The sequence below is a fragment of the Pleurodeles waltl genome, chromosome 4_2, assembly GCF_031143425.1.
Source record: "Pleurodeles waltl isolate 20211129_DDA chromosome 4_2, aPleWal1.hap1.20221129, whole genome shotgun sequence".
NCBI classification, from domain to species: domain Eukaryota; kingdom Metazoa; phylum Chordata; class Amphibia; order Caudata; family Salamandridae; genus Pleurodeles; species Pleurodeles waltl.
The window spans coordinates 366,361,762-366,382,955 of record NC_090443.1 but is presented as its reverse complement, the minus strand read 5'-3'; the positions used below and the strand labels follow the sequence as shown (position 1 = coordinate 366,382,955).

At 46.3% G+C, this 21,194-nt stretch overlaps 1 protein-coding gene across 1 annotated transcript in view; it reads left to right on the top strand.

The window, feature by feature from the left end:
• The window catches only part of LOC138292727 (cytochrome P450 2D15-like), a 496,310-nt gene that overhangs the window by 343,329 nt on the left and 131,787 nt on the right, over positions 1-21,194 (top strand). The window contains exon 7 of the mRNA XM_069231465.1: positions 1,493-1,676. Coding sequence (XP_069087566.1) covers positions 1,493-1,676 — 184 coding nt within the window. The remainder of the gene's footprint in view (positions 1-1,492; positions 1,677-21,194) is intronic.

Here is a 21,194-nt window from a genome sequence, read left to right as displayed (position 1 = left end):
CCATTTGCAAGTAAATGAGCAGTGAGGGAAGGTCGCATGTTTACTGCTATTGCTACCCGTTGTGGGTTCACCATGGTAGATATACCCGTTCAGAGATAAGGACACCACATGGGGATAAATCCTTTTACGGTTCAAGCTTTAACAACATCATTGGATAGGTACTACCTACCTAGCTGTGGAGGAAATCCTCAATACCACGGACGTCTCCGTATATAGTATTGAGGTGCCTTTAGCATGTATAGAGACAGAGATCCTTAGGAGGATCCAAAAATCAGTGCCCGACCAAATGTTGGCGGTGCCATGTCACGTGGACTCTCTTTATCCTAATGAGGCTGCTGGATTCGGGCAGCAGCATCACCTGAATTGTGGAGAACTGAGTCCAATCCCACACCAGGTGACAAATGTCGGTCTAATTCATTTCCGGCCAGCCAGTAGCGCCTCATCTCTGCCCAAGAGCAGTGATGATTGTAGCAAATGGGTGCATGACAAAAATGACTTCTCAGAGAAATCGTGCTGTACAACATCTCATCCTTTTCTCTGAGTTACATTATTCACACATGCAAAGACAAACAGGCAGAAAATGGTTCAATTGCATTTATTGAAGCAGCTGCGTCTTAGATAAAATGGCATGAATTGCAATAAATAGAATGATGAAACACGCTAGAAGCAAAATGGTGACAAGAAACTTGAAACACAGGAAAAGTCCCACCATTCTGTCACTATGCGTAATATATGTGGTTCCTACCTAAGCTATGTTAGAGCACAGCATGATAAACCCTAATCCACCCTTCAGGATTCCCCCTTGGAAGACATCATCCCCCATACCTGAGCAAGGAAGCCTCTGACTGGAATCTTCCTCTAACGTGCATGGGATCGAGAAATGTTTTTATAATAAAACAGCTAATGTTCTGGGAATATTTCCTCACGTAGGGATGGGAATATATTTCTGTGAATGTTGGAGGCGCAGTGTATCACTTTGCCAGCAACTCTATCTCGCTGCAGCCTTGAGGAAAGCACAAAGTGAGAAGAATGTCTTGCTAAGAAACCCAGTGACTTTGTAGGTGAAAGAACAACTAGATAAAGAAAATAAAACAGCACCACGAATGTGGTTGATGCTAAAATAATAAAATAACATGCCTAAAGGCAGCACTAAAATGGCTATACAACAGGGGAAAATGCCTCTAAGGATTGTTTATTTTTGTAGGAAGGTGTCCCTTCCTCCACAAAAACATTTCTGCCTGTAACGCAGGGACCCTTGCATTACTTCCCCTGGGATGGGGACATGTAAGTTTACACTTTTTTGTAACTTTACACTTGTAAATGGCGAGCAGCCAAACCTAGTAGAAATATTCAAAAGTGTAAGAGTAAATTAACACGTAAAGAGGCCCCAATATTTCTGTCAAAGAATATTTGGTTAATGATACTCTGACAACAGTTTTGGTAAAGGTGAGACCTATTTTATTTACATTTATCTCTATCTGTGTTAAGTCAGAGTCCAGGAAGAAATTGATCAGGTAATCGGAAGAGAAAGGCAGCCGACGATGGATGACCGTGCCAATATGCCTTACACTAGTGCTGTCCTTAATGAAATTCAACGCTGTGGCGATATACTTCCCCTTTCTGTACCTCACATGACATCAAGGGATACAGAGATTCATGGCTTCTTCATACCAAAGGTAACTGCAGGTGACCAGATTCATCCAGAACTGTTGTTCATACAATGTGTGAATGTATTGCCATTTGCCACAGCTAATCATTTTTTTCTTTTTTTGTTATATAGTTCTTTCAATACATGGCCTTGCATTATACCTATAGGTAATGCTAAGTTGTTAAAATACTATATTAAATGAAACTGTGGATGTACTCTTGTAAAAAGATAATTCAAAACCTGCATTCACCTCTTGTGCGAAATCTATTTCATGCAACTCTAGGGACTTAGGGCCAGATGTAGGAAAGGATTTGCGAGTCGCAAACGGCAAAAACTGCCGTTTGCGAGTCGCAAATCGCATTTTCCTATGCAGAAATGCATTCTGCGAGTCGGGACCGACTCGCAAAATGCATTTCAGAATCGCAAATAGGAAGGGGTGTTCCCTTCCTATTTGCGATTCCTAGTGGTATGCAATACCATTTGCGACCGCATATGCGGTCGCAAATGGTGTCACAGTTACCATCCACTTCAAGTGGATGGTAACCCACTCGCAAATTGGAAGGGGTCCCCATGGGACCCCTTCCTCTTTGTGAATGGACCCCAAATTATTTTTTCAGGGCAGGTAGTGGTCAAAGGGACCACTACCTACCCTGAAAAAATACCGAAACTAAAGGTTTCTGATTTTTTTTTAAAGTGCAGCTCGTTTTCCTTTAAGGAAAACGGGCTACACTTAAAAAGAAAAAAATGCTTTATTTAAAAGCAGTCACGAACATGGAGGTCTGCTGACTACAGCAGGCCTCTATGTTTGCGAGTGCCCATAGTCGGTATGGGGCCGCAATTTGCGACTCACCTCATTAATATTAATGAGGTGGGTCATTGCGACCCCATACCGACTCGCAGACGGTGTCTGAGACACCCTTCTGCATAACATTTTGCGAGTTGCAAATAGCGAGTCGCTATGACTCGCTATTTGCAAGTCGCAAAATGTTTCTTTGCTACATCTGGCCCCAGATTTACAAGAAAGTGGCGCATCAGCTGTGATGCATCGTTTTTCTTGCACCCCCCTAACAACACCATGTGTGTGCCGTATTTACAATATGGCACACCAAGAAACACGTTTAGACAATAGCATCATAATTTATGACGCTATTGTGGTTTTTTGCATTATTATCACCATAAATTGTGGCACTAATCCTGCAAAGTAAATGGAGGCCCATTGAAAGTAGTGGGCTCGTCATTTTAACGCCTGCTCTGAACAGGCGTTTAAAATGACGCTAAAAATGGTGCAGTGAAATTTTGTAAATTTCACTGCACCATTTTTACAGGTTTCTCTGCGCCAGAATCCTACCCTTGCATACATTATGCCTGGTGCAGGCATAATGTGGCGCAAGGGGTTACAATGTAGAGCAATGCAAGCATTGCACCACTTTGTTAATATGGCGAAGGAGAGTCGCCTCCTTAACACCACATTAGCATAAAAAAATTACTCTAGTGTGGTGCTAAGAGGACCTAGGGCCTTGTAAATCAGGCCCATGGTCTTAATTACTAGGTCCTGTTGTGAGGCCTGGTGATCTCACCCCGAGTCACTGATGTACAAGTAACCCTGGAGGGGGAGTTCCCAATGATTGCAAGGTGGATCCTCAGGATTCCTATAGAACCCTGAAATTACGGGTAAGTAAAATGTGCAATCCTACTCTGAATTCCTTTGAATATTTGGCATTTCTCTGTGATATTCCACTGAGAGAGTTTGGCTGCTAATCTAGAGTTAAGTGCGCAGGATCCTTAGTGTTCTAGCTGATTTTATAATTCCCAGATGGACCAGAAAGTCCTGCTACCAGCCCAGTCAGGGGTTACGGAGAACACATAATATCACCCTTAGGCCCTAATTATGGTCTTCACAAAGCTGGGGTGGGTTTAAGGCTGGGTAAGACTTTATTGCTTAGTAGAAGGGCGCACAAAAATAACTCCCACTTTCTTAAAGTCCCCATCACATTGTTTTGGGCTCCTTTCCTGAAGTACCTATCTACTCAGTGTTATGGATCATCTAGCAGTTTATCTGTGTTATGCTGTATTGGCATCAGAATTATCTACTTCTCTCTCACCTCATCTTCTACATTTGCCACTGCTATATCTGCTATCTAAATGAAGATACTCTGTTGTAAGAAATGTTGTCTTCTAAATTCTGGTGTCTTTTGAAATCCTCCCTCTCTTTCTGCTGTCTCTCTCTCTCTCTCAGTTTCTTACACACACTCTTTCTCTCACTCGGTCTGTCTCACTCAAACACATACAGGCACATACAGGCACAGAGGGGTGACAAGGGCAATCATTAAGAGGGGTGAAGCTGTATTTGTAGGACTGCCCCACTGCACCTGCGCACACATGCTGTATGTGCATGTATGAGGAGCAACCTCACTGACCTGGTCAGTGAACTGCTCTACCTCTGCATAGCTCCACCAGTAAGTGGAAGCCTGTCCTGACTTGAACTCTGACCTCAGTAGGAAGTTTGAGATCCTCCTCCACCCACAGGCTTCTGCCTGCGCCTCATCCCTGGTGCCTAGTGGGAGAGCTCTGCTCTTCTGCTGGGCTGCCCTCTGCCTCTTTTCTCTTTTCTCCTCCTTTTTATTTTAGTGTGCTGTTTTTGTGCCTTTTACCTTCTGTGATTTCCTTCTTCTTTTTCTCTTTTTCTTTTCTCCTCTTTTTTGTTTAGTGTGCTGTTTCTGTGCCTTTTGCTTTCTGCGCTTTCCTATTTCTTTTCCTTGTTTTTCTTCTCACTCCTCTCATTCTCGCATCTCTCTCTCTCTCCTCACTCTCCCCGCCGCTGCTGTCTCTGCGGCCCCGCCCCCTCCTTTCTCTCATTCTTCCTGGTGTTGCTGCCCCCCAAGCCCCTCCCCCCTTTTTGGGGCCGTTCCCACCAACAAGCTGTCCTCTCCTCCCCCTCCCTACTTAATGACGGCCGCTGAGTGGCCGTGCAGCAGACGCACACAGCAGGCACGCCTAAGGCAAGCTAGTCTGCACGCGACCAGCGCCAGGATACCTGGACCTCCCACCAGGCTGCACGCTAGCAGCACTCATCGCTCTCAACCTGGACACGACAGCTGTAAGCAGGCATCACCAAGCAACACCCAGGGACCCTTCACCTGTCCCCATTGCAAATTCACCAGCCTCCATCACTCAAGCCCACCCCAAGGACCCACAAAGGAGAACACAACCTCAGATGTATCCTGATCAACACTCACTCCATCCATAGGCATGCAATGGAACCTCATCGATACCACATCCCCGGACGTCGCCTTCCTCACAGAAACCTGGCTGAACCCATCCTCGGCTCTACAAACACCGCACAAACCGCCCTGGGGGGGGCATCGGCATCATCCACAAAGAGTGCCTACACCTCTCCACCGGCACCGAAGACTCCACAACCAACATGGAACTCCTCTACTTCCAGATTGGAACCAACCCTAACACTACTCTGCTGGGCATCCTCATCTACAGACTGCCCGGCCCCTGCCCCCCATTCTGTGACACCATCGCTGATCTCGCCACCACCCACGCACTTGCTTCCAAGGACTACATCCTCCTCGGGGACCTCAACTTCCACCTGGAGAACCCCAATGACAACAATTCCACGATGCTGCTCGAAAACCTTGCCAACCGTGGACTCAAGCGACTCATCACCTCGCCCACCCACTCAGCCGGACACACACTCAACCCCATCTTCACCGCCAGCAACCACATCTCCATTAGCCACATCACCGAACTCCAATGGACCAACCACCACTCGAATCCACTTAACCTTCATGAAAACCCTCGACCAACACTTTGCACACCTACCCACAGCAGGAATTGGAACAAGATCACCAAGGACCAGCTACTCACCATCCTCAACAACTCACCCCTCCCGACGTCCTCAACACTAACACAGCTACCTGAGACCTCATCAACTGGATCTCAGCCTGCGCCAACACCTTAGCCCACATCAACGAACCCTCCAACAGACGCACATCAACGAAAGCCAATTGGTTCACCCCCACCCTCAAGGAATCCAAACAAAACTGCAGACTTCTAGAAAGTAAATGCCGCACCGACAAGACCCCCACCAACCACAAAGCCTTCAAAAAAGCCAGAAACGCACAATACCAACTCATCAGGACCACCAAGAGAAACGCCTTCCAGGAACGCATCAACAATAACGCACACATCAGCAAAGAACGCTTCGTGATCATCAACGAACTGACCAACCACAGAGCATGCTCCATGGATATCATCCCCTCACAACTCTGCAATAACCTTTCCACCTACTTCCACTGCAAGAGAGCAGACATCTAAGACAGCTTCCAGACGCAGAACCTTCCCACCACCTTCATATCCACCGCCGAAGCTCCTCCAAACCCCCACCACCTACTCTGTTGGGCCAACATCTCCAATAAAGAAACCCTCAACATCATGAACTCCATCCACTTCGGCTCTTCCTCCGATCCCGGCCCCCACCACATCTTTAACAAAGCAAGCAACACCATCGCACCCAAACTCCGGCACATCATCAACTGCTCCTTCGAAACTACCACCTTCCCAGAAATCTGGAAACACGCCAAAATCAAGCCCTTACTGAAGAAACCCACCGCAGACCAAGAAGACCTCAAGAACTTCCAGCCCATCTCTCTGCTCCCCTTCCCAGCTAAGGTCATCGAAAAAGCTGTCAACAGACAACTCACCAGGCACATCGATCTCAACAACATCCTGTACCCCTCACAGTCAGGCTTCTGGAGCAACCACAGCACCGAGACCGCACTCCACACTGCCACAGACAATGTCCGAATCCTCATAGACAGGAGTGAGACCGCTGCTCTAATTCTCCTCGACCTGTCTGCCGCCTTCAACACCATCTCCAAACTGCACGCTACAGACTCATCTCCACGAAGCCGGCATCCAAGAAAAAGCACTAGAATGGATCACTTCCTTCCTCTCTGACAGGACCCAAAGAGTCTGACTCTCCCCTTCTACTCAGAAGCCACCAAGATCATCTGCGGCATCCTGCAAGGCTCCTCTCTAAGCCCCACTCTCTTCAACCTCTACATGGCCCCCCTAGCCACCGTCACCAGACATCAGCACTCAAAATCATCTCTTATGCCAATGACACTCAGCTAATCATCTCCCTCACCAATGACCCGCACACAGCCAAAACCAATTTCTACAACGGAATGAGGGCAGTCGCCGCCTGGATGAAGGAGAGCTGCCTCAAGCTTAACACCGAAAAAAACAGAAGTCCTCATCATCAGCAACAACCCCTGAGCCTGGGACATCTGCTGGTGGCCCACTGCCCTCGGAAGCGCCCCGACCCCCACTGACCATGCCCGCAACCTCGGCTTCATCTTGGACTCCTCCGCCTGCTTCAACACCATGCACATGCTCCGGAAGATCTTCGAATGGATCCCAATTGAATCCAAAAGAACAGTCACCCAGGCCCTCGTCAGCAGCCGCCTAGACTACAGCAACGCACTCTATGTCGGAAATACCACCAAGGTACAGAAAAGACTGCATCGCATCCAGCACGCCTCCACCCGTCTCAACATGAACACCCCCAAACACAGCCACACCTCCGCTCTGCTGAGAGACTTACACTGGCTCCCAATAGACAAATGAATCACATTCAGGCTTCTCACGCACGCCTACAAAGCCCTCCACAATGCCGGACCAGAATACCTCAACCAAAGACTTCACTTCTACAAGCCCACAAGACAGCTTCTCTCCGCCGCACTCGCCACTGTCCCACGCGTCTAGAAGGCCACAGCCGGAGGAAGATCCTTCTCCCACCACACCACCAAGACCTGGAACTCCCTTCCCATCTACCTCAGAAGAACTCCCACCTTATTGCAATTCAGAAAGGACCTAAAAACTTGGCTTTTCACCTGATCCCCTATGTTCTTCGACAGCCTCTTACTTACTGCCTCCCCCACCCCCAGCGCCTTGAGACCCTAGCGGGTGACCAGTCGCACTTTACAAATTTTATGATTGATTGATTGATTATGTTCGAACATAGAACTAAAATGGCAGAACAGATAGACTTTGGCCCTCCTTACAGTTACCAGCCGCATTGTAATTATGAGATCTGCGGTGTTTTCAAATATCTGCCTATTTTCACATAGCGCTCAGCAGCCAAAATCTTTATCTGGAAACCCAGAAGAAAAAGTGAGGATTTACCAAGACCATGAAGCCAAACATTACTGATTACCCTGTAATTTCTCATTTTCATGCAAACCCCTACGTAAGGATTGTAATTTTAAGTCTGTCATTAAAATACAACACTCACGTTTTGCTCCTGGTAAATTTCAGCAGGTCAAACACTCCAAAATTAATGTGGTTAGAAATCTCTGCTCATTTTGGTGTGGAAAGTACTAAACATTGTTTATTCTTCCTATATTTTATAAATGGAACCTTGTGATTGGGGTATTAATTGCTTCGAATAAATAACAATCTCAGGGTATTGTTTGGGTGGTATAAATAAGACACCAACCCCAGGAACTCGTAATCTAACCTTGATGTTTGATGAATCTTTCAGAGACTGTATCAGAGGGGGTGAGCTCATGCCTGTGGATTGTTTGCTTGGCAGTGACCTGGAGGATTCACCTTGGAAGGAGGTGGAACACAGGTCACACGTGGAGATGTTGGGTCTGCTGGGGTGGGTATGCGTATCCACCAGGTCAATGGCAGCCCAGAAGGGTGGACAGAAGCCCCTGGAGCCTGAAACAGTGGCCCAGGGACCACCAAAAAGAGGAAGGGCAAGGGATGCGGAAACCAGACCAGAAGTTCCTATGGTCCGGGAGGAGGCGGAGCCTGTGGGTGACGCCCGGAGCCTACAGGGAAACAGGGGACTGGACTGGGGAAGGTCTCTGAGCTGTCGCAGTGGCAGCAGGAAAGGGGACCCACCAGGGAAGCATTCTGTGAGGCACAGAAAACATGCCCTACTCTAGTGGGTTTGCAGCAGCAGGCTGCAGACCAGGCAGCTGGCAAGGAGCCAGGATCTCACCTGATCTGTGGGGAGGATGGCCTCCTGTATAGTGAGCCTAAGGTTGCTGAGCCTGGGTCAACCCGTGTGCTGGTGGTACCCCAGTGCTTCAGAGCTTTCCTACTGGGTCTGGCTCATGATGTGCCTTTAGCTGGACATTTGGGGCAGGACAAAACATTTGAATGGCTTGTCACCCACTTTCACTGGCTCCTAATGCGCAGGTACTCGGATGCTCATTGCAGGTCTTAGCAGAATTGTCAGGGAAGTGGCAAGAGTGGGGGGAAGCACAAGGCTTCCCTCCAACTTTTTCCTGTAGTTAGTACCCCCTTTGAAAGGTTTGGTATTGACATTGTGTGCCCTCTGGATCCCAAGACAGCCATGGGCAACAGGTTCATCCTTCTCTTGGTGGACCATGCAACCCAGTACCCAGAAGCCATTCCGCTGAGATCAATCACTTCCCCTGTGGTGGGAGGTGCATTGATGGGGGGTTTTACCCGCATGGGGTTTCCCAAGGAAGTGGTATCTGATAGGGGTACCAATTTCATATCCATGTATATGAAATCCATGTGGCAGGAGTGTGGGGTCCTTAACCCCACCAAAGCAAAGGTCTGGTGGAGAGATTCAACCACACTTTGAAAGGCATGATCATGGGCCTGTCAGAGCCCTTGAGGCGGAAGTGAGACGTCCTCTTGCCATGCCTTCTGTTCGCCTACAGGGAGGTGACTCAAAAAGGGCTTGGCTTTAGTCCTTTTGAGTTACTGTATGGGCACCCTCTTAGGGGACCCTTGAGTCTGGTGAAGGAGGGCTTAGAGAATGCCCCCAATAAACCTCCCCAGGATGTGTTTAACTACATGCTGGCTTTCTGAAACCAGTCTGCCCGCTTTAGAGCTCTCGCCCAATAGAACCTAGAAGCAAGCCAGGCAGATATGAAACTGTGGTATGATCAGAATTTCACTCTGGTTGAGTTTCTGCCTGGGCAAAAAGTGTGGGTGATGATGTGGGTGATGGTGCCAGTGGAACCTAGGGTGCTCCAGGACAAGTAGACTGCAAGAAAGAAAGATGGGTCTCCGGAGGGAGCGAACCTCTCCCCCTCCCTGACCGCAGTGCAGGGAGTCACACACTTGTGTACACATGATGTGGACACTGGGGACAGTCCACCCATTAAACAGAAGGTTTACAGAGTGACTAATAAGGTCAGGGCCAGTATCAAAGATGAGGTGTCTAAGATGTTAGCCGTAGGGGTGATTGAGTTTTCTAGCAGTCATTGGGCCAGCCCTGTGGTCTTGGTCCCAAAGGCTGCTGCTCCTGGTGCCACCCCATAACTCCGGTTCTGTGTGGACTACCGGGGTCTCAATGCGGTCACTAAAACTGACACGCACCCCATCCCCCGAGCTGATGATCTCATAGATCGGTTGGGAGTTGCCAAATACCTCTGCACCTTTGATTTGACGTCTGGGTACTGGCAGATTGCCTTAACTGAAGGGGCCAAGGAGAGGTCACTATTTAACCAGGTGTTGACTGGGCTGGATGACTTCAGTGCAGCATACCTGGATGACATTGCAGTGTTCAGTACCACGTGGGAGGAACACTTGCAGCACCTCTGCAGAATGTTGGAGGCCCTGCAAAAGGCAGGCCTCACTATTAAAACAAGCAAGTGCCAAATAGGGCAGGGTTCAGTGGTGTATTTGGGACACCAGGTAGGGAGTGGCCAGGTGGCACCCCTACAGCCAAAGATTTACACCATTCTGGCTTGGGAGCCTCCCAAGACCTAAACTGAGGTGAGAGACTTTTCAGGCATTACCAGCTTTTACAGGAGGTTTGTCAAGAGATATGGCACCATTGTTGCTCCCTTGAATGAGTTAACTTCCAAGAAGCAACCAAAGAAGGTGATCTGGACAGAGGCTTGCCAGACCACTTTTGATGCCCTGAAGGCTGCCATGTGCACAGCACCTGTGCTGAAAGCACCTGACTATTCCAAGGAATTTGTTGTGCAAACAGATGCCTCAGAGCATGGTATAGGAGCAGTACTCTCACAGCTTAATGAAGAGGGCCTAGATCAACCTGTAGCCTTCATTAGCAGGAGGTCACTCCCCAGGCAACGTAGGTGGAGTGCAATAGAGCGTAAAGCTTTTGCTGTGGTCTAGGCGCTGAAGAAGCTAAGACCCTACTTGTTTGGAACTCACGAGTTCAGACGGACCACAGGCCCCTCAGATGGTTAATGCAGGTGAGGGGTGAGAATCCAAAACTGTTGAGGTGGGCCATTTCCCTACAGGGGATGGACTTTACGGTGGAACACCGCCCTGGCACGGAACACGCCAACGCTGATGGTCTGTCCAGATTCTCCCACCTTAGTGATGAGAACTCCCATGAGGTTGGGTAGTTGCCCCCTACCGAAGTACTCACTGAGGTCTTTAGTTTCACCTCTATTTTTTCAGTATTTATCTGGTGTAGGATAAAGAACAAGTCATAAGCGTTTGAGTTATGGGCTAGCATGGTATAATCTGTACATTTCTTTTGTAAGAACGTGTTAAGAAAGTCATCCACACAGGCTGGACCTGCAAACTCTCATTTTTCTTTGGAGGTTAAATGGTGTGCAAAGATATAGTTGGGTTCATGCATCTCATGTTCCTGTGTACATTGAATATCAAATATGATATAATGTTCTATTTGTGTTTGAATGATGGTTTTAGACATGTAACACATTTTATTTTCTTATAGAAAAATAAATTTTACTGCATAAACTTTCATTCCTTTTCACTCATGTGTGATGCTGATTTATCGCTCACATTGCAAACAATCTACTTTGGGGGTACACTGTATCTTGCCACTGCTTTCAAGTTGTTGGTGTTTTATTAAGCACTTTTTCGAGCAACAGAATAGATTACATTGCACATGCACATTTGACTTTGTGACTGGGGTCTGGTGTAGAGCCGTCAGACTGACACATTTTACAGTGCTTTTCACACTGATGATTAAACTTTGTGTTATATATGTGGTCACAATGAGGACACACATATTTTGCCCCAGTTAAACCTTTTAAGTTTAATATGCCATATAAATGCTTGCCATGATATAGAATATACAGGGGCATATTTATACTCCGTTTGGGCCGAAAGTGCGTCGTTTTTTTGACGCAATTTCGGCGCAAAACTAACTCCATATTTATACTTTGGCGTTAGACGCGTCTAGCGCCAAAGTCCATGGAGTTAGCGTCATTTTTTTGCGTGGACACCAACTTTGCGTTAATTATATGCAAGGTAGGCGTTCCCGTCTAAAAAATCGACTCCGAGGCATGTGCGTCGGATTTATACTCCTGGGCAAAAATCACGCCCGGGAGTGGGCGGGTCAAAAAAAATGACGTACGGATGCTTTTGCGCCGTTTTTTAGCGCCTGCAAAAGGCAGGCGTTAAGGGACCTGTGGGCTCTGAAGGAGCCCAGAGGTGCCCTCCCATGCCCCAGGGACACCCCCTGTCACCCTTGCCCATCCCAGGAGGACACCCAAGGCTGGAGGGACCCATCCCAGGGACATTAAGGTAAGTTCAGGTAAGTATTATTATTATTTTTTTTGTGGCATAGGGGGGCCTGATTTGTGCCCCCCTACATGCCACTATGCCCAATGACCATGCCCAGGGGACAGAAGTCCCCTGGGCATGGCCATTGGGCAAGGGGGCATGACTCCTGTCTTTGCTAAGACAGGAGTCATTTCTATGGGGGTTGGGAGTCGTAAAAAATGGCGCAAATCGGGTTGAGGCGAAAAAATTGCCTCAACCTGACTTGCCCCATTTCTTGACGCCCAAGCCCCATATCCCCCTACGCCGGCGCTGCCTGGTGTACGTCGGTTTTTTTAACGCACACCAGACGGCGCCGCCGGCTAACGCCGTCTAACGTCATTCAATAAATACGGCGCCCGCATGGCGCTTCAGAATGGCGTTAGCCGGCGCTAATTTTTTTGACGCAAAACTGCGTTGGCGCAGTTTTGCGTCAAAAAGTACAAATATGGGCCACAGTCTTCTTTGTTAAACGCTCTCCAGAAGTGAAGTACTTCCGCAACCCATTATTGTAGAGAACTTCAATAGTCACATTAAAGTAATTTTCAAACAAGCCCAATTCCCCAAATCCTACCATACAATTGGGGGTTATTTCAAGATCAGCATGTATTTGTAACACCCTAGATAATATAAGAGGGTCTGTTGTGCTATGATCTGAGAACAGCCCTAAAATACTCACTGCCAGACAGATGGTGTTGTTACCATAGTTAAAATTTAATAACCAATGTTGTTTTTTCTCAATGATTTTACTGTACATAGTAGTGTTTAAAGGTCTGGAAACGCCACATTCTTTCCCTCGAACGATAAGATATACTATTCTGAAGGTACTGAGGACTGTGACTTCCGCTTTACTTTGTAAAAGTTATTCAATATTTTCAAAAAATTTCACAGCATCAAATACATCTCATGCTGAATGTCTTGTAAATAAAGGACTGTCGAGACCTTGTCTGATGAAACTGACCTGTAAAAAATCATTCGGGCCTACATCTTGTAAGAGGCATTCTTTAAGTGCTTGTTTTGCCTGATACATAACTACAAATCCTTGATCTGTAGATCTTATTCACTAAGGTTAACAAAGCTAAATTCTTTATAGAACTCTGTAGCATGAAATCTCTGTACATTTTACACCCTTGGCATTACTCTTACTCGACTTTGAAAAAGCCTTTGACACAGTGGATTGGTCCTACCTTGAGCTGGTCCTGCAGAAAAATGGGCTCGGTCCCAGATTCCGAGGCCTAGTGAGACTCCTATACTCCAAGCCGACAGCTCGAGTCCGGGTGAATGGAGTGGTCTCCGACCTGTTCCCTATTGGCCGTGGAACCCAACAGGGATGCCCGCTATCCCCGTTGCTCTTCACATTAATGATAGAACCTCTGGCGATACTGCTGCGAGGAGACCCTCGATCGAGGGCTGGTCCTGGCCCGCTTGTGCAGAGGACCGTGTGGCGCTGTACGCAGACGATGTCCTCCTATATATCTCCAACCCGGCTAAAAGCGCCCCCGCGTACTGGAGATCTTGGGCCTCTTCGCAGAGGCCTCAGGGCTGATCTTGAACCCCGCCAAGTCCCTGTTGGTCCCCCTACACCGCTCCGGAGATTGTGTGGACTGGCAGCGGAATATTCCAGTACGAAGAAACAGCTTTAAATACCTGGGAATATATATTTCACTTCTCCCCGAGTTGACATGGGAACTTAACATTACACCGTTAACTAGAAGAATCAGAAGTGATCTCCTGCGCTGGAGGACTCTTCCTCTTAACCTGCTTGGTAGAATAGCGCTCTACAAGATGATGATCCTCCCTAGGCTCCTCTATCTTCTGCAAAATTTTCCCCATCCCATCCCTAGGAAATGGTTTGGGGAAATGGACTCATTGGCACGCCAACTTATATGGAGCGGAGCCCGTCCACGGCTGGCGCTCAAAACTTGCCAGAGGGATGTATATGATGGGGGTTTGGGCATGTCCAGTGTCCATTACTACCACCTCGCGTCACAAGTGCTTGTGATTAATGACTGGATGGGGTGGATGGACAGACCCGGCATACCGACTGGAACTCCAGACGATGGGCTACCCACGGATTTTTGACACCCTCTATGGAGGCCCGATCTCTCGAGATGTCCCGGATGTGACCAAGGTGGTTCTGCAGGGATGGCGGACGGCTCAAAAATCGACGGGTGGTGGGGACGTCTTACCCAACAGACCCCGCTGTGGCACGGGAGGCACTTGGTGGAGGTGGCGGGCCTGGAGGGGTTTCAGAACTGGGATAACATAGGTATCTCCACACTAGGCGATGTCTGGAACGGGTCACACATACAGTCCTTTGAGGATCTCCAGAAAAACTTTTCATTAAATAGGACACAGTTCCACAGGTACCTCCAGCTCCGCCATGCCTTATTAGTACACATCCGAGTGGGAGAGGTCATACCCGAATGCAGCCCCATGGAGGCCAAGGCACTGATGGGGGGCCTGGGCAAGGGAGGTGTTTCTCAGATATATCGCACCCTGGTCACCGGCACCTCGGGTCCCATGGGGGAGCTTCGCCAAAGATGGGAGGGGTGGGTAGGCCCCATTGAAGAGATGGAATGGGGTGAGGCGCTAATGGCCCCGCGCGCCTTGGCGATCGCTACCCTCCTTAGATTGATACAAACTTACTTTCTGCACACAGCATACCTCACACCCGACAAACTACACAGAGCGGGCCTCCGCCCCTCTGCGGAGTGCCCCCGCTGCAGGAATCCTACAGCTGACTTCTTCCACATGGTATGGACCTGCCCAGCCATGGTGGCCTATTGGGGGGCTGTCTTGCGTGAGGTTTCTTGGGTATTGCAGGAGAATATAGAGAGAGAGCCTCTGCCCCTCCTCCTTGGGATCATGGGCGACACCGAGCTAGGGAGACCAGATCGAATTTTCCTTGGGGTGGCGTGTCTGGTGGCCAAGAGGGATATAGTGGCAAACTGGAAGGCCAAGAGTGCCCCAACATTGGCTAAATGGAGACGGGGAGTGGATTGGTGCACGCAGAGTGAAAAACCTGTATATGAGGCTAGAGGATGTCCGAATAAGTACAATAGGATATGGGGGAAATGGGAGGCCGCACTAGGCTCCTGAATAATATGTAATCCCCAATATAATGTGTTGTCTGGGATCACGGGTTCGACCAGTGTTGGATGCCCGTTGGCATCGTGTTTGATGTAAGTATCATTGTCTTCCTTTTCTTGCAAAAATCAATAAAAAATCTTTATCAAAAAAGAAATCTCTGTACATTTATCTGGTACCTTCTTATACTCTCTAAAAATATATCCACAGACATGGGGGATTGAGGGTCAGGAGGTAATGTAGGGCTCATTAGTGTGTTGCTTAAGAAAGTCTCAACTTCGTCCTGATGGGCAGTCTTTTTTATGCACCTAGTCACAATAATTTTAGCATTTTTTTTTTTCATTAAACGCTTCAGTTTTTTGGAAGTAGTAGCCCACTTCTGCCCCAATGCTTTTTAGAGGTTGAAATCAATCAAGTATGGTTTGATTCTTCCGCAGAATCGCTCTTTGAGGTTGTGCCTTTTACCATGACTGCAAAGTTTGCCTTGTCATGTGGTATGGATGGTTTGCGTCAGAAAATGACTCTAGGCTGGTTAGAGGCATTTTGGCCAATATTTACACTTTTTTAGTGCCGCATTTGCGCCGCTTTTTGACGCAAAAGCAGCGCAAACATACAAAATACAATTGGCATGGGCACTGCAGGGGCCCCACGACACCCCTCACCGCCATCCTGTTCCTGGCGGTCGGAACCGCCAGGAACAGGATGGCGGCGAGGGGTTCGGAATCCACCATGGCGGCGCAGCAAGCTGCGCCGCCATGGGGGATTCCTCAGGGCAGCGGAAAAACTGGCGGGAGACCGCCGGTTTTCCTGTTCTGACCGCGGCCAAACCACCGCGGTCAGAATGCCCTGCAGGGCACTGCCAGCCTGTTGGCGGTGCTCCCGCCGACCCCGGCCCCGGCGGTCGGAATGACCCCTTAGTGTTTTCTGCTCTTATTCCGGAACCATCAACCCTACAACCCTCAGGGGTGATGTTCTGTGTGGGGCTAAAATTACAGCCTCTTTCACTTACAGACATTGTGGGGGAGTAGGTGTGTGGATGTGTTGAAACCTCGAGCTCTGAATCAAAGGTCAGAATCATGAAGGTGTAGGCTACATGTTGTGGGGACTTCTCCGAAGTTTGTTGTATATAGGTGATGTCTATAATCTCCATACAGTTAGAGGTTATATCCACAGTCTCTTCAGGTTCTATCTCTTTGGAACACTTTGCTTGAGTATAGGGTTGATATTGCATCATAGATCTGAGTATTATTTACAAGGTTGTTGTGAGCAAGTGAAGTCAATTATTTCTATAGTTTCAGAGCCTTTATGTGGTCTTTCAGGTATGGGATACATTTTTTTAAGAGTTGTTGGGTAGACACTGGATCACTGTGGCACGGTCCTTTTGCTATTTAGGAATATTCATTAAAGGGTTTAAGATTACTGCTCCTGGTTCAACAGTCCCTTTAGAAGCTATGGATTAAACAACCAGAAAAACATATATGAAATAGGTGCAAAAAGTAGGATGCCTCTTATAGTGTATTATAACCACAATTCATACGGAACAGTTTTTAAAAAGCATAGAAGTAAGTCATAAATTCTTTTTGATGCGAATGTTTTCAATTCATGGATAAGACCTGCTTAAGAAGAAGATGATATTTTTAAAAAGGCTTCTTTTTCAAAGCTCACCCTGACCCCCGCCTTCCCTTTTCACCTTTTGCCCACCCATTCCACTCCAACACACCTCATAAGCACACACCACAAAGACACAAACACACACACAAACATACACCACACACAGCACACACAGCACACACTCACATTAAAATGTTGTGATGTAAGTTGCATTTTTGATGATCTTGCTTCTTCGGCCTCTTCAGTTTCCCGTCTCTTTACAATAGAAACCCGGCAGTCTTTATCATGGTTTTTGCCAGTGTCATATTCAGGCGTGATTGGTTCTTTTTTGGGGTAACTATGATCTTTCAGAGCGATGTGTAATGTTACATAAAAAAATAGGAATAGATATATATTTATGAATATCACAATTACAACCTAAACAAAAAAAAATCTTATCATTAGGTACTTTTATTGTGAGGGTCATCTCTTCAGTGGTATTGGGAATTTCAGCTTGGTCCAGAATATCAAACCAATCAACATCAGGAACATCAGGAATAGTATCACATGAGATGTAGTCTGAAAAAAAGAGGTAATTACACAAGCAAAATCATTAATAAAATGGTCGTAAAAGTCACAATGGTATTTCATGCTCGACTTTTCTAATAATATAATTGGAGTGGTACTGCGTTTGGATATTTCTGACTGGCAGTGTAGGTGGCCCATTCTAAGTGCTTCATGTAGAGAGCCACAGCCACCTAAATGAAATAGCTGTGCACCCAGTCTTAGAGTTTGTATTTCAATATACTTTAAAAGTTTATCGCAAACTGCCTTTGATATACTTTAAATACTTAACATGTGTCTGACTGTCTACCAGTCCCTCCAACCTTGATATACCCAAAGCCACATCTGGCACTACATACGCACTTGGAAACTAAGATGTAAGACTCTTAGTAAAAACAGCTTCAAAAATAGGTTTAGCTGCAAACGTCCAGATGGTTGCACCTTGCTAGGGCAGTATAAACTTCTATACCCTAAAACGTTTTATTTTAACACCTGTAGAGCATCCCTCGTGATTAGTTTTCTCTCTTCTCACAAAGACATACTCATAAAGTACAAACCTGGAAGACATTTTAAAAATCCAAAAGGCATGCTGTCTGTAAAGCAACATTATTTGGAAATGTTGCATCTGAAAGCAGATAGTGTGAAATGGACTGTCAGAACTTTTCATTTGAAAGCAGATAGTGTGAAATGGGTTGTCAGACCCCCTGCAGATTTTCAAAGGAAGTCATGATGCATTTGGTTCGCTACAGTTGTAAAAACAGGTTTTGCTTGTGTCTTGAATTAACTATAAACATGGGCAAAACATGGGCAAACCTTCCTGAAAACATTAAATAAAACAAATTGTGCGTTGCAACATCTAAAACAAAACGTACGTTGGTGCCTCTGTTTTCTACAGTTTGAAACTAAAAGCCCAGAGACCCTTTAGATGTAGTATATGTTGGCCGTCATATGTTATTTACACACCACATTAATATTTCTGATAAAATTCACAAACCAAAATCATAGCGTTTCTCTTACAATTTGTTTTTCAATATACTTTGACAGGTCAACACAAGCTGGCTTTGAAATACCTTAAAAACTTAACAGGTGTCTGCCTGTCTACCAGCCCCTCCAGCCTTCATATAACCCACAGCCATATCTGGCACTATGAACGTATTTGGAAACCTAGTTGTAAAACGCTCAGTAAAAACAGCATCAAAAATAGGGTTCGCTGCAAAAGTCCAGATGGTTGCACCAGGCTAGAAAAGTATACAATTCTACAGCCTAAAAAGTTGTATTATAATACACATAAAACTACTCCTCAGGATTACCTTTCTCCTCCCACAAACACATATTCATAAAGCACAACCCTGGAACACACTTTAAAAACCATGAAGGCATGCTATGTGTACAGCAACGTTATTTTAAAACTTTGTATTTGAATGCAGATGTGTGACATGGGCTGTCAGATCCCTGCAGGTTTTTAAATGAAATCATGATGCATCTGATTCCCTAAAATTGTAAAAACAGGTTTTGCTTACTTCTTTAATTAACTCTAAACAAGGACAAACCTGCATTATCACACTAGATAAAGCAAATTGCTCATTGCACCATCTAAAATAAAAGATGCAGTGGCTACTGTTTTCTATAGCCTGAAACTATAAGACCAGAGACCCTTTGCACCTGCACTTTGTGTTATATATTGGCATTAGTATATTATTAACACACCACATTAACATTTGTGTTAACATTCTCAAACCAAAACCATAGCATTTTTTAAGGACACTTTGCCTATTTCATGTCCTGAAATGCTTCATTATTCAATTTGATTCATCACTAAAAATACAGTAGGCATATAGCTACTTATAAGATCATTTGTCATACCAAAATAAATAAATAAATAAATAAAAATATATTAATACACACATGTTCAAATTAATCATAAACTAAACTTGTTTATAAGAGTAAAGTTCATCACCAACTGACGTGTAATTAATAGACTACATGTAAACAATGCACAATACTATACATATTATAAAACAAACCTAATGTTACAATACATTGTTTATTTATATTTAAAAATATATTTTTTTATTTACCTCTTGACTGTTTATGACGGAGTTCATTTTTGAGGTCATCGTGTCTGCACTGTGCTCTGCAGGACTAAGTTCTCATCAGTAGCACAATTAATAAAACCCTTGCAACTTCAATACAGTTCTGGGAAGGGTCTCCTCATGACACGTCTCATTTTAAGATAACATACAGGCTCAAAAAGAGTCTTATCTTGAGAAAACACTAGGGTAACTTAAATGTACAGAGTGTTTTCTTTTGTGCCTGTCCAAGGTGAACGTAGACGTAGTTTTCATTTTTCCAGCTGTATTGATAAGTCTATAAAACAGCCCTTTTTTGTCCTGACTTAGTGGTCAGTATTTCCTGGGTTTATCTAAACAGAAAGTAATAGCAGGTTTCCAGTGTTATTTTGTGCTACCATGTATCAGTATTTTCTGTCCTGACATGGCTACAGCTTGCTTTTGTTTTTGTGAGCAATGAGGTCATTCAATACAGCTTTTGAAAAAGACAATTTTTTGGTGTGAACAAGGAGTCAGTATTTCCTGGGGTTATTTAAAAAGAAAGTAAAAGCAGGTTTCCTGATTTATTTTGTGCTACCATGTGGCAGTCTTTTCTGTCCTAAAGGGCTACTCCTTTTTAGGGTCGAGTCTGCGTTGCATGCGCTCGTGCATGCGTATCGCAGCGAGACGCTTTTGTATTTAGAAAAGGGCTCGGAGCCCTGTCAACTTCACGTCAGTGTTTTTTATTGGTTCGTGGGCTTGCCTAATAAAATCTGCTTGCTTTCATTAGTCGAAGGCAAGCATACGTCATGCCTTTTCCGGTGGCTAGCCCTCCTCGAGCGCAGCGACCAAGTACAGAAAACATGCGAGGCTCGCTGTTTTCCATCGGGCTCGTGGACTTCTTTTTCTCTAATTTACGAGCGCAATCTCGCTTGGCAGAAGTCGAGCGCTTTACATAGTTAGGCCCATATTTATACTTTTTGACGCTAAACTGCGCTAACGCAGTTTAGCGTCAAAAAATTTAGCGCCGTCTAACGCCATTCTGAAGCGCCATGCGGGCGCCGTATTTATGGAATGGCGTTAGCCGGCGCTAGCAGACCGGCGCTGCCTGGTGTGCGTGGAAAAAAACCACGTAGACCAGGCAGCGCCGGCGTAGGGGGAAAATGGCGTTAGGGCGTCTTAAAATGGGGCAAGTCAGGTTGAGGCAAAAAAATCGCCTCAACCCGATTTGCGCCATTATTTTTGACGCCCAGACGCCATTTAAATGACTCCTGTCTTAGTAAAGACAGGAGTCATGCCCCCTTGCCCAATGGCCATGCCCAGGGGACTTATGTCCCCTGGGCATGGTCATTGGGCATAGTGGCATGTAGGGGGGCACAAATAAGGCCCCCCTATGCCACCCCAAAAAAATTAAAAAATATAAAAAATTATACTTACCTGAACTTACCTGAATGTCCTTGGGGTGGGTCCCTCCATCCTTGGGTGTCCTCCTGGGGTGGGCAGGGGTGGCTGGGGGGGTCCCTGGGGGCAGGGGAGGGCACCTGTGGGCTCATTTTGAGCCCACAGGCCCCTTAACGCCTACCCTGACCCAGGCGTTAAATAGTGGCGCAAATGCAGGGTTTTTTGACCCGCCACCTCCCGGGCGTGATTTTTGCCCGGGAGTATAAATACGACGCATTTGCGTCGCCGTCATTTTTTTAGAC